Raw genomic sequence first — 17,765 nt, 5'->3', positions numbered from 1 at the left:
TAGTGAGTAATCAGCTTGGTGATATTTAAAGTAAATCTCTCGTTGTCTATGACCAGTATTAACCGAGCTTTGATAACTGATGATCCAAAAAAAAAAAAAAAAAAAACACAAAAAGTTCAAATGTGACTAGGACATGAAGTGTTATCTTCCTATCCGAATCTATTTGCTCACTAAGGCTCTATTTATTTGATTAAAAACAGTAAAAATAGTAATATTGTAAAGTATTATCAGTATTATTTAAAACAACTATTCTCTATTTTACTATACTTTAATATGTAATTTTACTCCAGTCTTTTACTCCACTCTCCAGTCAAGTTGTGCTGCTTAATATTTTTGCTGCTTTTATATTTTCTTTTTCTAACTTAAGGAAAAATGTTAAGATTGAAGCTGCAAGCAGCGTTGAAAGGGCCCTCGCACCCAGGCTCACCGCCACCCGGTGGCTTGAGGAAAACAGAAAACGGTGGGCAATATGCATTTAAAGTGGTAAATATAGGTGGAATATGTCAGAGTCATTTATATGTACCAAACTTCCCGCTGCCAGCTGGTGGCGCCATGACTAACTGAATACTGGCATGTAGATGTCTTCAGGCCAGGACTTTTATCAAACATATGAGGTTTGGTGCAGTCTGAACATGGTTTGTTTGAGTTCGTGTAAAGCATGACATGTCCTGTCGCCAACAGGTGACGCTATGATTATAACTGAATTTTGGACATTTAGTGTCTTCAGGCCAAGACTCTTACCAAACACGTGAAGCCTAATGCAGATTGGACACTGCATGTTTAAGTTAGAGTAAAACAATTCATTTCCTGTTGCCATCAGGTGGCGCTATGATTCTAACAGAATACTGGCCTTTAGATGTGTTCAGGCCAGGACGCTTATCGATCAGGTAAAGTTTGGGGCAGATTAAACATTGTACAGCTGAGTTATAACAACTTCCTTGAACATGGTGAAACATCGAACTTTGTCAGGCTGCCGCAGACACGCCCTTTAACGAAAACTCAAGATCTTTGCAATTTAACATTGCAAAGCACTTTAAAGTAGACGGGCCAAATGTAATGTTGATGGCATTAAATCTCTATGAAGAGTTTGTTATAACATAAAACATGTCTTTTCCTGTTGCCAGCAGGTGGCGCTATGACTATAACTGAATATGGACATGTGTTCATGACAAGACTCTTATCAAACATGTGGATTTTGGTGCAGATCAGACACTGTATGCCTGAATTATAACAACTTCCTGTTTCATGGCAAAATATCGAAGTTTGTCAGGCCGTCACGGACACGCCCTTCAACGAAAACTCAAGATCTTCACAATTTAACGTCACAAAGGGCTTTAGATTACACTGACCAAATTTGTTGTTGATCTGATTCAATCTCTAGGAGGAGTTCATTTAAATAAAACACCTGAAAATACCAAAAACGGCAGAAAACTTGCCAAGAAAATTAAAAATAACAAACTTCCTGTTAGGTTTCGGACTTTATACCAAGGGACTTTTTTGTAGGTATTGGTGCATTACATATGTCTACCGAATTTTGTTTCTGTACAGTATGTGAAACAGCTCGAGGGGCACTTCGTTGATAGGTTTTATAGGTGGCGCTATCAAGCCATTTTGCCACACCAACTTCTGCAACCCATATCAGATGTCAATTTTTACCACTTTTGGCAAGTGTGCAAAGCTTTATGAGTTTGAGCATGTTTAGGCCTTCAAAAATGCGATTCATTCTGGAGAAGAACCACTGGGACTCAGGCCCTACATGATCAAACTCTAGTGTAGCTTAGTGTAATTACACACTTGACTATTTACTGTAACATTTGCTTTAACTAACACTCAATATGCACCTCTATTCACTCCTGCCTCAAGTGAAAATTATGTTGCAGTGACTCCATCGTCCCACAGTCTGAGAAATGAAGCATGCTGCATTTTAATAAATAAAACCATCTTAAGCACCTCACCCTCTCCTGTCTCCATAGAAACCCTGGTCTGAGTGAGCTATTGCTGGAGGGCCGAGGCGAGAGGCCCGAGATGGATCGCGTAGGAGCTCTAACCGCTCCGCCACAAATTACCTGCGAGAGAGAGCGCGTCCTGCTTCAAATCAGCACAGCGTTCCTTCAGAGCCACCATCACTCACACGAGAGGAGCGTCTGAGGAGCAGCTGTCACAGAGCGTGTGAATTTATTTATCCCGATTCCTCCATCATTTACTCCTAAACCTGCCGTCTTTTCATTCCGCCTGCGTTCCTGGATGCGACCCCGGAGGCTGTGCTGAGCAACGGAAGGGATTTATTGATGGATAATTCAGCGTGTGAAGCATTTCCTGTGCGATTCTCACTTCCTTCTGTCTTCTCACGAGGGGACAGACTTTAATTACTGTTTGAGGCACTGGGTGGATATAAAACCGCCACTTACAGATGTTCGGCTGATGAGAGCTACCCATTTATTAACTTAGTAGGTATGACTGTGTGTGTGGTACTCACTAGGAGAGTGGGGACAGGAGGGTGTTTGGCTGGGTGGCTCTTCAGTGTTAAGTGAGGGCAGGTCACAGGAAGACGCTCCCATGCTCACGGAGCTCTGCTCCTCCGATTGGGTGGTCCAGCTGCTCTCTGATGGGGGAACAGCACTCCAGAAACTGGCTGAAGAGCAAATGCTGTGCCTGGGACCTGCAATAAAACACAAATGTCTATAAGTTCAGGATACATACTCATAAAACACTACAATCTTCACAAACAGGCAAAATTCTGGATTTAAAAAGGAAAAGTTCACCCAAAAATATGTGTTAATACATTTCCTTCATCCAAACCATACGTGACCCTGTACCACAAAACCAGTCATAAGGGTACATTTTTTGAAACTGAGATTTATACATCATCTGAAAGCTGAATAAATAAGCTTTCCATTGATGGATGGTTTTTAGGATTGGACAATATTTGGCCAAAGTACAACTATTTGAAAATCTGAGGGTGCAAAAAAAAAAAAAAAAAAAAAAATTGAGAAAATCACCTATAAATTTGTCCAAATATGTTCTTAGCAATGCTGAAAAATAATGTTTCATGCTTATGCTCAAAGGCTCTATTTATTTGTTATATTGTGATATTGTAAGTTTGTGAATTATTACAATTTACAATAACTGTTATGTATTTTAAGTGTTTTTAAAATGTTACTTATTTCTATGTTGACAAAGCTGAATTTTCAGCATCATTACTCCAGTCTTTAGTGTCACATGATATTTCAGAAATCATTCTGATATGCTGATTTAGTGCTCAAGAAACATTTCTTATTATCAATGTTGAAATGTTGAGCCGCTTGTGGAAACAGCATTTATTTAAAATATAAATCTTTACTATTCAAGTCATTGTTCCTTTTTGATTAGTTTAATGCATCCTTGCTGAATAAATACATTTCTAATTAGATGCATTCATTTAAATGTTTTTTTTTTTATATAATTATTATTATTAAAAATAATAAAATCTGCCACCAAGCAGATAGTAATAGTAGTGTTTATAATTATATCCATGAATTTCTATGCATTTCATTTCATTTAAATTTTCTAAAATTAAATGACTACAATTCAAACTACAATTCTGCCTCCTATTTACAACTGTAAATCAGGAATTGAAGTGGAATCTAAAGGCACTGTCATTTTTTATTCCAAATAGCGCACAACTATGTGTGTGTGAGAACTGTAAACGTGTCACTAATGAACAGGTGTTATCACTGAATTAGGAACGAGAGACTATTAAATTCGCAGTGGGGAAAAGTGCTTTAGTAAAAGGATTAAACATCAAGGGTGAGGCGAGATAACGCAGCATACTGATGTTTATCAGCCTCGTCAAACAATCGAATCAATCTACTCAATGATTTTAATTAGCACTGCTGTAATTGCTATCAAAGGACATATTACTTATGTTATGAATTACTGTGTAGAGGAACGCTTTGAAACAATGATAGAGAGAATACAGTAGTTCTACACTGATGGTTTAGATTGAGGTTGGAGTAAATATGTAAAGTCAGATGGCACACTTCCAGTTCTTTAAATACATGTAGGCACTGCTGATGCTTAATTAAACAATAGGGATTCAAAAACATTCCAAACACAGGATGTGCTCACTGCCTAGCAACAAATCCAACCGCACACATTATTCTTTCTGGGGCTCAATTAAAAGAGCTCACAAAAGTGTATTTAAAACTTTATGACCTACTTAAATAAAGTACACTATAATGAAGATATGGAAGCCTGTTTTTGTCACTGAATAAAAAAATAAAAATGGTAATTGCGACTTATCTCACTTATCTTTTTTTCTCACAATTGCCAATTTATCTCTCACAATTCAGACTTTTTTTTCTCAGAATGGCATAATTCCTCAGAATTGTGATTTCTCACAATTGCGAGTCCTGAAAAAAAGTCTGGAAAAAAGGCAGATATAATTGTGAGTTTATCTTAAAATTCTGACTTACGTTCTCACAATTATGACTTTTTTCTCGCAAATGCAAATTTATCTCACACAAGTGCAAATTTATATCTTATGATTCTAATTTCCCCCCCACATTTCTGACTTTTCTCACAACTGTGAATTTATCTCTCACAATTCTGACTTTTTTCTCAAAATTCTAAATTTTTTCCTCACAATTCTGACTTTTTTTGCAAATGCATACGTATATTTTGAATTTATTTATTTTTTTCCACACAATAGCTAATTTCTCTTGCAATTTTGACTTTCTCACCATTCTGACTTTTTTTCTCAAATGCGAATTTATATCTCGTAATTCTGTTGTTGTTGTTTGTTTTTTTTTCCCCACACAATTGCCCATTTACTTCTCGCAATTCTGACTTTTTCTGAGAATGGCATAACACAAACTTGCAAGTCCTGTTCTGAGGGGAAAAAGACAGATATGTTCTCAGAATTGCGATTTATATCTCAAAATTCAGACTTTTTTCCCCTCACAATTCTGACTTTTTTCTTGCAACTGCAGATTCATATCTCACAATTCTGACTTTCTCACAAAAGACATTTTTTATGCAATTCTGTCTTTTTTATTCTTACTTTTTTCTTGCAAATGCAAATTTATCTCTTACAATGACTTTTACAATGACTTTTTCTCAAAATTCAAATTTTTTGGGGGAAAAAAAGCCAGAAATGTGAGAAGTAAACTCGCAATTGCGAGAAAAAAGACAGAATTGTGAGATAAAAAGTCAAAATTACGTTTTTTATTTTCTATTCAATGGTGGAAACAGGCTTCCATATAAAGAACTTTGTTACGAGTAAAATATAAACATTTTGGGGTTACAGGTTGAAACTAATAAAGAAGTACAACAGATCATTTGTATAAATCATTACACAAGGTAAAAAAAAAAACAACAACAACAGAGAAGTGGTTTGATGCAATGAATTTAGATCATCTGACTGTCGCAAAAAGACAAAAGAAGATGATGATGACTAAGCATGACACTACTGCATCATCAGGTCAAAAAATAAATGCACAGTCAACTAACTCTGCACAATAATGCACATGCAGGATTAAAAACGATCACTTGCCAAGCGATTAAAAGTCTTCCCTCAAATGATTAAACTTAAAGTAATTCCAACTACTCAAACTCTCAGTATTTACATATAGCTGTCTTGCCACTGATGAGTGAAATCTTAGTGATTCAAGTGAATAGTTTTAAATATTCGAATAACATTCTCAGTCTATGAGAAAAGAAAACAAGTGTGCATGTGGGATTACTCCACCTAACACTCCTTTTCCTGAGGGTTCCCAAACCTCTGATATCACCACAAACAACTTCAGATGGATCCATATGTGCTTTATTCGATTAAAAAAAATAAAACAATCTAACTATGGCAACGTGAAGTTGCTGCATTAGCTTTAAAGAAACACTGCTTTCACTCCTTGTCTTTGCGGTTTTATTTTCCTGTTAAAAAAATAAACAGTATTCAGTCAATCCAAAGTGATGTGAATCTGGATGCCTTTGAATATAAATAATTTAAGACACTGTGGTTGGATAAACCCTACATCTGACACTGGCTTTCTGGCTGCTAAAGCTTCCTTCAGACCACACATGGAAATTAAGGCATCAAACCTGAAATCATATGTTGGAGAGCCCCTGTAATCGGACTATATAAGCAGTACTTTAACAAACCCAGGCTTGATCTCTTAGTGATCATATTATGAAGGAATGATAGACTGCACCCTTGACTTCATCCTAAGGCAGATTTCATGCAAGAGCAACAACTGCTGAGATGAAAACTCTGCTTATGGCTTCAATTAGGGTTTGAAGGGTTTGGCCATTTGCGTGTTGCTGCACTCGGCCTCTCATAGGAGATTTTCCTGGGAAAGAGTTGCTGGCAAAGCTCCTGGGTTTCGACAAGAGTGGGGGTGGGTGAGTCAATGTGTGCACAAAAAAAAAAAAAAAAAGAGACAGACAGAGATAAACAGAGAGACAGACAAGACTAGACCAAGCATCGTTTCTAAAGGAAGTGACACAGTCCTTTTTCAGTCCAACCCCACTGAGTCAACTCATTATAGAAATCAGTAAAATAATACTTCTCTGGAAACCTGGAAATATTGGGAAATTCTTGTTGAAATGGGTATGGTGTAATGGTAAGAAGCTCAAGGCTGGCACAGAAAGGTTGCCATTGTGCCCTCAAGCAAGGCATAATCACAGGTTGCACCAGGGGAATTGTCAATACCATACAGTATGTCACAAGACTGCTTACTCATTTGTTGAGGAAGCATCTGTCACCAATTATTTGAGTTTATTTTGAGCCTCATTATGAAAGTATGCAACTATTATGACTATTGTTATTAAACAGAAGAAATGCACTTAGCTCGTACATGCACTTACATGAACTCTTTCTTAAAAATGTGTTTACTTTATATCTCATATATGTGACCCTGGACCACAAAACCAGTCATAAGTAGCATGGGTATATTTGTAGCAATAGCCAAAAATACATTGTATGGGTCAAAATTATCGATTATCGAGGATAACAATTAATTATCGAAGATAACAAGTAAAGATCATGTTCCATTAAGATATTTTGTAAATTTCCTACCATAAATTTATCAAAACTTAATTTTTGATTAGTAATATGCATTGCTAAGAACTTCATTTAGACATCTTAAAGGCGATTTTCTCAATATTTAGATTTTTTTGGACACCTTAGATTCCAGATTTTAAAATAGTTGTATCTTGGTGATATAATATTTTAATAATCAATATCTTAACAAACCATACATTAATGGGAAGCTTATTTATTCAGATTTCAATTTGACCCTTATGACTGGTTTTGTGGTGCAGGGTCACATACTATATTTAATAGTTAATTTTTAACTATTTTTTTTATTTTTTGGGTCATCAAAGTTCAGTGAATATTGGTCAAAGATCATTTACTTTAAATTTTAAAATGCTGATTACTCACTAAAAACTCCCACAGATCATGTTTTCAGGCCATTTTAAGTTTCATTTTGATGTAACAAAGTGGTTATATCTGTGTGTGTGAGTTGTTTACTTACTTTTTTAAACTGGTATGCCCATTAACGCCATTATATTGTTTATTCAGACTGATTCACAAATGCAAAACATGCACAAACACAAGAGGCAGAATTTATTGCATGAACCAATCTCAGGGCAGGCGAAAGAGATGCAGATTCCCGCTGTAACTTTACCTGCTGGTGCTGCTGTTGGACAAAGTTTCTTTATAAAAACTAGTGATTTATATACGTTTTTAATATTATATTGGAATTGTTTTATTTTGTACTACAAATTTTTTTCTCATCCAATATTTTGAGGAGACACTGCCTCCATTGCCTCCTCAGAGGAAACATCCCAGATAGATAGATAGATAGATAGATAGATAGATAGATAGATAGATAGATAGATAGACAGATACTTTACAAGCTGTCTCATGATAATAAGGTCTTTATATATGCATAAAAAATGCAGTGCAGTTTTAATAAATGGTCTTTTAGGATTTGCGAGAGTTTGTTTTTACAGCTTGAGCACTTAACCTTAAAGTACTTAAGCTGAACACTTTTCTTACAAAATCTTGTTTGATTCCTAACGATATGATCCCTTTCGAAACTGTGTGCATTGCATTTCTCTGTTTTCTTGTATTGTCAGTGATTTTTTTTAAATGAACTGAGGGATGATGGATTGTTTTGCACTGTATTGAACCCTGAACATGCCTTTAAGAGTACAGTATGTGAATCACATGGTTGTATTCCACTTTCAACACAATAATAAACATATTTAAGTAGTTCTCATACCTTTTACCTGTGATGGGGGTGGTGGAGAGGGTGACCATGGTTTGTCATCAAACTGAACCCAGGAATTCGGCTGCTCTGTCTTCTGACCAGACACACATGGTGGTACTTCTGCCCAAGTAGAGGAGTCCAGCACAGGCTGGTCTAAAGAGGACTCCTCTTTGGAACAGAAGAAGAAACACAGTTAGAGAAATACAGCCTCTTGTTAGTAAAAAGGTCACAGTTAAATGTTAAATCTAGCAGGGTGCAAGAACTGTGGACTGTTCCCGTAGTAATCACTATGGAGCAATGACCTCAGGATGCAGGAATCTCACAGAAAGGTCTGAACGCAAACTCAGACAGAGTCAAACAAACTGATATCCAATCAGCAAAAAGGTTACATGTCTTTATAATTCCTTACAAATGGTGCTCATAAAGTCCTGAAACTCTTTTTCAATTAGTCACAAGAACATCTAGAGCCTTTTCTTTGCATAATTCAACAATCCTACTTTCCAACATCGGACATGACTTCCCAACTTTCTAATGAGGGTAGCACCATACTTAATATTTGACGAGAATGAAAACAAGGCTGTGAGAGATGGAAGTGCAGTATGTTTGGTGGATTTGCACTGTAATTTAACAACATGCCAATTGTTTAGCTGACATAACTGTCTTGATATTATTGTGGTCACATGATGATATGAAATGACAGGTCTTTCTGGCAAAAAGTGCAGTTTTTAAAATTTATATAAACTTTTAATTCTAACATAAAAGGTCTTTAAAGTTGTGTTTTGGGCCATTATGCTTTGACACAGTACGTGTTAAATGAACCAACAGTGAAAACGCAATATTGCTTAATCCCTTCACTACATCTGTTTTCGCTGCGCGCTTCAAAGCAAAGTGCGCACTTTGGTCAGGCGATCAGCGTGTGATCCGGTGTTTTCCGTGCCTCAGAACGTCTCCATTCACAGAGAACGCATGCAGCAAACTCGTTTAGCATGCGTTTTGGAACACTTTGGCCACCAGTTATGCTTTATTTTCCCGGCAGATGGTTACAGCATTTCACTAGATGTGCAGGAGACGTGTTTTTGTAAGCTGTTTCACTGAAGCTGGAGTTTTCCTTCAAAATAAAAGCTCTCCTGCCGTTTCCGTTAAAATGAAAGCTTAAAATTGCATGTGAATTGCTGACAGCTAGCAGTTTAAATGGGTAACCTTACTGCAGTTCAAATTTGAAGCATCTCTTTTTGTAGAAATGAGGAAATAAGTATTGTAATTTCCCTACTGTAGTGTAAAGCAAAAATAATACACCTTTTAAATATTCATTTTTTATTTATTTTGCAGTGCAATTGTTTTACAGGATATGGCTATTGTCATTATAGTTATTATTATTATTATTATATTCTAATTCGTTTGTCTTCCTAAAACACCAGTGCAAATGTAAATTAGACTGAGACAATATATCACAAATAAAAAGAGGACTGAGTCCCCTTTAAAGTTCAGATACAAGTCAATTCACTGACATTTTTCTGGCTTAAGTTTTCTTAGTTAAGAACTTGGGCTGTAGCTCTTATTTTGAACTCTCAGTGTGCATTAGATAGAAGAATTTAATTTTAAAATGTACAAAATTATAAAATTTTTCCTATTCTTCATTTGTCTTTTTTTTTTTTTTTTTGAAATACCGCAATAAATATTGTATTGTGGAATCACATTGTGATATTATTGTATTGTGAGATTACATTCCTACATAAAACTGTTCTGTAAACTGTGAGTTTTGAAATCTAGTACCTTTATACAATACATACCATTGTATGTATGACTGTAGTCTATCCCTCACAGCCTTTATTCATGTATAATCCAGCATGGCGTCTGCCCTAACTAAGGTCTGTCATTGACTGGAACCTTACATTTATTTGTTTTGCAGACTTTCATCAGCAGAGGATTGTTATCTTTGTTCCACAGGAATTGAACTCATAAAACATCTTGTAACTCTAAGTAAAGACTATGTTTGCACTGACCTGTCTGTGACTCCTCATCTGAAAAAGCGACCCAGCCTGGTCTGGGTTCAGTTCTGCTACTGGCCGTAGCAGCCATGGGAGCTGTCCTGTCCTGTTTCTTGTACCTTGTAACGTCGTCTCACTCCCCCCAAATCTTGGACTCCATGCCCACCTATGAAGGCTTAAGAAGAGAGAAACATCATTAGGATTTGATCTACTGCCACAAAATTATTTTTTATTCAAAAAAGACATTAAGAAACCTCTGACTAAACAGCCAGTTTTGCCAAAAATATTCCAAATATTTAAAATCAGTGACTCTAAGTTTTATTTTAGCTCTACAAGGATGAGTTATGTTCTACTTGTGCTTGTTGGGAATACACAAAGATTGCAAATTTAAGGCTTTGATACCACAAATGAACAGCCACTGCTACAAGAATGAAATAAGACACAGAGAATGGGAAACTCAGGGACGACATGCATTGTCTAGGCAAAATAAATTTCCCCATAGCAAGTACTGACAGCAGTAAACACAGAAGGCTTGTGTAAGTGTTTTTGACTGCCAAACAGAAAACAACATGTCTCGACAGGGTCCTTTAAAACGGATGGAGGCAGTGCGAAGCCACAGGAAGGACTACTGATAAATGTCTGACAACTGAAAACCATTTATAACACAAATAGCTACTTCAGCCCCTCTGGCTACTCAGATCAAACATCATACGAAGAGGAGACATAAAAGTAATGCGTTTCAAAGAAAATCAAAGCTTCAAGTGTCAAGGATCGCTGCACTCTAATGTCTTAAGTCTTCAGAAACCGGGTAACAAAAAGTCAGAAATGCCCTTCAAAGGTCACAAAAGAGGAAAGGCACAGTGACAAAAGCTCATAGGCCATTGTGATCAGGATTTTTCCACATCAGCGAAGGGCTATTTTCTCTCCTAAATCGAGACCCTGCAGGAAACACACTTTCGTAGAGGAAACACACTTGGATGTGCTGAACGATCTGCTAAATTGGGGCCAATTCCGTAACATGTTTTTGTTCTGGTAAATCTCTTCTTTGCATTCACAATACGGCTGCACGCTACCCTTTCTCAGCCCCCTATTTCACACCAAACAAAGCAAGCACCTCCCTCCAACTAGAGGATTCATTCAACATCTCACAACACCCACTGTTTACTGAAAAACTCAGTGGTTTGGATGCTATTAGCACTATATCCTCAGCTATTCACAGTTGATTTCAAAAGTTTACATACACCTTGTAGAATCTGCAAAATGTTAATTATTTTACCAAAAGAAGAGGAATCATACAAAATGCATGTTATTTTTTATTTAGTACTGACCTGAATAAGATATTTCACATAAAAGATGTTAACATATAGTCCACAAGAGAAAATAATAGCTGAATTTATAAAAATGACCCTGTTCAAAACTTTACATACACTTGATTCTTAATTCTGTGTTGTTACCTGAATGATCCACAGCTGTTTTTTTTTTTGTGATAGTTGTTCATTAGTCAATTGTTTATCCTGAACAGTTAAACTGCCCGCTGTTCTTCAGAAAAGTCTTTCAGGTCCCACAAATTCTTTGGTTTTTCAGCATTTTTGTGTATTTGAACCCTTTCCAACAATGACTGTATGATTTTGAGATCAATCTTTTCACACTGAGGACAACTGAGGGACTCATATGCAATTATTACAGAAGGTTCAAATGCTCAAAACCATGCATTAAGAGCCAGGGGGTGAAAACTTTTGAACAGAATGAAGATGTACTTTTTTTCATTTTTCATTTATTTTTTCATTTAGTACTGCCCTTCAGAAGCTACAGAAGACACTTACATGTTTCCCAGAAGACAAAATAAGTTAAATTTACTCTGATCTTCACATTCAAAAAGTTTTCACCCCCTGGCTCTCAGTGCATTGTTTTTCCTTCTGAAGCATCAGTGAGCATTTGAACTATAACCTCAGGGTCAAAAGATGGATCTTAAAATCATACAGTCATTGTTGGAAAGGGTTCAAATACACAAAAATGCTAAACTAAAGAATTTGTGGGAACTGAAGGATTTTTCTGAAGAACAGAGGGCAGTTTAACTGTTCAGGACAAAAAAAGACTGATGAACAACTATCACTAAACCAAAAAAAAAAAAAAAAAAAACAGCTGTGGATCATTTAGGTAACAACACAGTATTAAGAATCAAGTGTATGTAAACTTTTGAACGGGGTCATTTTTATAAATTCAACTATTATTACTATGTAAACATCTTTTATGTGAAATATCTTATTCAGGTCAGTACTAAATAAAAAATAACATGAATTTGTATGATCCCTCTCATTATGGTAAAATAATTAACATTTTGCAGATTCTGCAGATTCTGCAGAACTTTTGACTTTTTGATACCTGTATTAGCCATGTGATGAAATGATGTGATGAAGTGATATATTTGAATATTTGTTTCATGTAATGAAATGACAAAAAATAAAACCATGTTCATGTGACTACAAAAAAATCCTAAATAAAACAAAACCAAAAGAATTAATTTTGAGTTACCACTATTTGTAAAATAGCATGAAAAGTAACAATAAAAACCACAAAACTCTAGTAATAAAATAATAGGGTCTTTATAAAAAGAATGATAAAAAAAAAAAAAAAAAAAAAAAAATTACACTATGCTTTAACAATTTTTTTTATTATTTCATTAGAATGCCATTTATTACAAACCTGTAACTGAGTTTTTAACCATTTTTTTATTTTTAACTTTTTTATTCTGGCTACTTTAGTTTAACTCCGTCTAGAGCCATGTGTAGAATACTGTGCCAGAATTTCAAAGCAACCGATGTTTGCAGCTGCAAAGTCTTACAAAACTCCCATCCACTTCTCAGACTCCAACAGGCTTGGGCTCTGGCAGTCTGTCAGTTATGTCAGCGGTGCATGCAGGCGTCCACAAGATATGTGCACAATATTGGGACGTTTGGCAGAACTGGTCTGCAGAACTCTCTCGCTGTGTCAAATCTCTCTCTCGCACGACCATCCGCAAGCTCATGATCATGCATGGCATCATCATTCGGACTGTGCTTTTAGACACTGCATAATTTCCTGCTGTCAGTGCCGACAGTCACAGTGAGTTTGACTCACACAGTTCAAGTTTCAACGCTTTACTCAAAAAAAAAAAGGAAGGAGCTAGAGTAAAAACAAACAAATCAAACAGAAAAACAGTGCCTAAAGTGTCAAAAAATGCAGGAACAAACAGTTATTATCTATGTGGTAGTTCTGCTATGTCAAGACCTCAAAATACATGGTGGTCATGGTCTACACACCAGACGATATATGACAGCAATGCAGAACACAACAAGCATCAGGTGCTTCCCATCATGAGGAGCCAACAGCGCTCAGTTCAGCCTTCTATTAGGCCAGGACAGCAATGATCCAAAGCATGATCTCCATCAAGCATCCCAATATAAGTACTTGCACTTCTTCAGTCATCATAAGCAGTCTATGCAGTGTTGTGTTATTATTAATAACTTATTAATAGATGTTAATTTATTTAACATATTAATAAACATTAATTTCCCACTTATTTTGGGTTCATTTTAAGCAAAGTTGAGTTAAAACACTTAACCCAACCACTGGGTCTAAACAACCAATCGCTGAGACTGTCTATATTTCACCCAGTTCTGGGTTGTTTTTAACCCACCATTTTTAAAATGTAGCTTTGATTTATGTTTATTTTACTTTTAGTCATTTTAACTTTTTTTTCCCAGTTAGTTACCAAGGCAAGTCAAAAAAGGAAAAAAAACTTAAAAAAAAAAATTGCCTGAAATAAAATAAGTTCAGGTTTAACGAAAAACACTAAGACTAAAACAAATATAGTTAAACAGAAATATTAAATAATAATAATAATAATAATAATAATAAATACTACAATTGCACAAAATCACTAAAACTTAAATTATAACTAAAAGTGAAAATAAAATAAAATCTAAATATTTATTTAAAAAAACATTAAAATATCCAATATCCAATCAGGTGCAACTTATTGAAGAAAGTTGTCCCAAACGCATCACACGAGAGAATAAAAAGTGCGTCTAATTAAAGTTTCAAATATTATATTATATCATATTACTGTTAAAGTGACAGTTGTGTCTTTTAAAAAAGATCTGTTACATGAACAAATAGGTTAAAAGGGGCATTTTGTGTCTACCTCATGGGGTTTCTGTTTAAAAGAATACAAATATTTATATTTATATAAATAATATTATAATATTTATAAAAAAAACAAAAGAGTAAAAGTAAAACTAAAATAACACTGGGTGTATGATGAAGAAATCAAAATATACAATAAATAAAATAGCAATCAATCAGACCTAGAGTCAAGTATTTCTCAATAATAACAATTTTAAAAACTCAGGCAGATGGGAAAAATAAAGTAGCTGGAGTAGCTTTACAGCATGGAAAAAAAACAGGTGTTTGCTTTTAGACAGCTTGATTATAACTGAAGTTTTGTTTTGCATCTGTCTAGCCAGATTATGTTGTCACTGTTTTGAAACGCATATGGTGAGGGCATTGTCCTGCCTCACCAATTACTGGCGTTAATGATTCCTGGTTCAAGCCCAGCACGTTTATATAGCAAGTGAGGAGCCAGATCAGCCACCAGCACCCTGTGATCAGACAAGGAGAGTTCCTTGACTCCTGCGATGTCCCCTACTGCGCCTAGCAGGAAAGACCCTGTCATTCCCTAAAGCTTCATTCTCATGGAGTGGGCTTGCTGAGATGTCTCACTAAAACTCAGCCCTGCACCAAAAGACAACAAAGAGCAGTTTGATTTTAATAAAAAACGCCTACACCCCCACGCTTCCCAAAAGTTCTCAGCTTCATGCCAAGTTCACAGAAAAACTGTTTACAGAACAGCGAAGCTCACATGAATAACACCATAATCTCCAGACGCTCTACCAGAAAATCCTGCTGCGCTCAGTCTTCAAAGACACGGCCACCAGCTCCAAAACAAGTAGAACGAGTAAAAACAAATATCGGTAACTAAATCCATGTATACGTATAGAGGTCAATCCACCACCTGGGACAGATAGATGCAGATAATGAAGGACATTTCCCTTAGGATTGCACTGCCTGTGTATAAAGATGAACAGTGTATGCTGACAACTAGGCTACAGTTTTTCCTTTCATACACAGTGAGACTAAACATAATTGAGTTGATAAGCATGAAATACTGTACACATGTAGGACTGCCATACGCAAACTATGACTAAGAGCATGCTCACAGAGGTAAGTGGAATTGTGGGCAGGTTTTGCAATGATTGCAGGAACAAAAAAAATTCAAAACCTAAGGACAAAGGTTAATTATGGGGTCCAAGCATTATGTCTTGATTCATATCTGAAATGCCAGACTTATTTAAGGTTAGCATTTAAGTAGACGTTAGGCTGGCACTTAGTCTGGTAAAACCCAACAAGGAAATGGATATTTAAGGTGTGCGATTTTACATGTACAAAAGCATGCACAAGCCCAGTTTTAGCCATGACTCAGCAAGAGAAAAGCTTCTGATGTGTCATGTTATTCACATGCCTATACAAAACAACAAAAACATTGCCACCACCACCTCCACATGCTTTTCACAGCAGTTTCAGTTTCACAATTCTCTGAGGAACTGAACAGCCCTTACAAACATTTACCATAGTAACCACAGTTTCTGCCAAAGTATGATTAGCAGATATTGCAGTTTTAAAACAAAATTAACTTTGGGATCAGCAACTGCTTTCATTAACGACCTGTGAATTTGCTTAACAAGCACCATTTTGTTTACTCTGCTAATGCATGTCCTATAGAAACTGGGATGGGACATTTCGAAATGGCTTGTCTCCTTTTAAATTACCTTATGACTAACTAGTTAACAGTAAGTGTTTGACTGGACACAAATCTATGCACTACAGCATGAGTCATCAACATTTTAAGGTCCATTTTCTCACTAAAACTAAACTGAAGATTGCCTGAAAACACTATAAACCACAAAACTCTTCCGATTTCAGAGATTGTGTGGGGAAATGTAATGTTATCACAATTTCCAAAATGATGAAAAGATGCTAAAACCATCTTATTTCAGGAAGGTCCCATGTTGAGCAACCTCTGTGATTACTCTGGTAAAATAAGTGACTGCAGGTTCTTTACAAATCACTGTTGAAACCTTTCAAAATTCTGAATATGCAGAAATGATGGTATGTATCCAAATAAAATGTTACAACAATCATGCATTATTAAAATGTAGCAGATTGCAATAACAAAATAACTACTAAGAGTTATTTTTATATGCCTGATAAAGTTATTTTCACTGGCACTAAGGAATAATAAAGGTTTATGTGCCAAAACAATATATACGGACATCACCGTTTCCTTTCATTATCATCTCAATCTATGCTGATCACACAACAATCTGCTGTGATGTTATCAAATGAAAAACACAGGCTTCAACACGTAACAATGGCACAGAAACAACTAGAAAGGTCTCCTTATCACATAAACCTCGCATAAAACATATTCGAATATGTCTGTTCTGACATTTGATAACTTTTTGCCAGCCACGTATTACATATATCCTGCTAGCAATGTAAACAAAGCACACGCGCTTACAACAACCTGTTGCGACACTGAGAGACACATAGTTTCACGGTAACTGTGTAACTTAAATATTTAACCCTGAATATACATATCCGTGAAAATATTTGAAGATTAATTAAGCAAGTTAAGTCGACAGTGTTGCATTTAACACAGCGACGAGCCTTAAAAACAAGTGCATGGGAATATTTACATACCGATATCGTGTTGTTGAGTCTAAGCAGATTGTAGCTCTCACTCGCTCCCGGTGAATCTGGTCTAATGCCCCATCTTACTCACAGCTGATTGGACAGTGGAAGCAGCGCTGTTCGATGCCACACCTTAGTGCCACATGATTGGACAGTTAAAGCAGCGCTGCTTCAAATATCCAATCAGGTGCAAACCAGGTGGAGTATTGAGGAAAGTTGGCCAAAACGCACCACACGAGAGAATAAAAAGTGCGTATAAAGTTTTAAATATTATATTATATTATATTATATTATATTATATTATATTATTATGTTAAAGTGACAGTTGTGTGCTTTAAAAAAGATGTGTCACATGAACAAATAGGTTAAAAGGGGTAGTTTGTGTCTACCTCATGGGGTTTCTGTTTGAAAAAAATAAACACTCATGGATTTACATACATTAACGTATTAAATGTCTAATTAACGATTGCTTGCACACATGTTACGCCATCTGTTGGATGTAAATTCTTGTTTTGGTTTTGTGTAGTGGCATGTCTGTGTGTGGCAGCTTTTCTTTTTTGAATATAATTGCACAGTAATTCCCTAAAAAGTAATCATAAAATAAAAAAATATATATTTCAACATAAATATGCGTGACTTTTACATATCTCTGAATAAAGTGAATATTAGTGAGTTAATGTAAAACATAAATATCTCCTAAAGGGGGCGCCAAAGTTCTTATAACTCCTGC

General features: G+C 35.8%; 1 protein-coding gene across 2 annotated transcripts in view; it reads right to left on the bottom strand.

Annotated features, from left to right (window-relative positions):
- The window catches only part of ston2 (stonin 2), a 31,587-nt gene extending 14,472 nt beyond the window's left edge, over positions 1–17,115 (bottom strand). Inside the window, exons 1-4 of one of the 2 annotated variants that reach the window (XM_051132864.1) lie at positions 17,045–17,115; positions 10,259–10,418; positions 8,268–8,423; positions 2,477–2,659 (exon numbers count right to left, since the gene is read on the bottom strand). In XM_051132864.1, the coding sequence (XP_050988821.1) occupies positions 2,477–2,659; positions 8,268–8,423; positions 10,259–10,334 (415 nt within the window). In that variant the 5' untranslated portion in view covers positions 10,335–10,418; positions 17,045–17,115. Of the gene's footprint in view, positions 1–2,476; positions 2,660–8,267; positions 8,424–10,258; positions 10,419–17,044 lie in introns of those variants that run through there. The other variant, XM_051132865.1, reaches the window with a different exon arrangement.
- Positions 17,116–17,765: the final 650 nt, after the last annotated feature.

Source organism: Labeo rohita, chromosome 17 (genome assembly GCF_022985175.1).
Source record: "Labeo rohita strain BAU-BD-2019 chromosome 17, IGBB_LRoh.1.0, whole genome shotgun sequence".
Lineage (NCBI taxonomy): Eukaryota > Metazoa > Chordata > Actinopteri > Cypriniformes > Cyprinidae > Labeo > Labeo rohita.
This window is presented reverse-complemented; position numbering and strand designations above follow the sequence as displayed.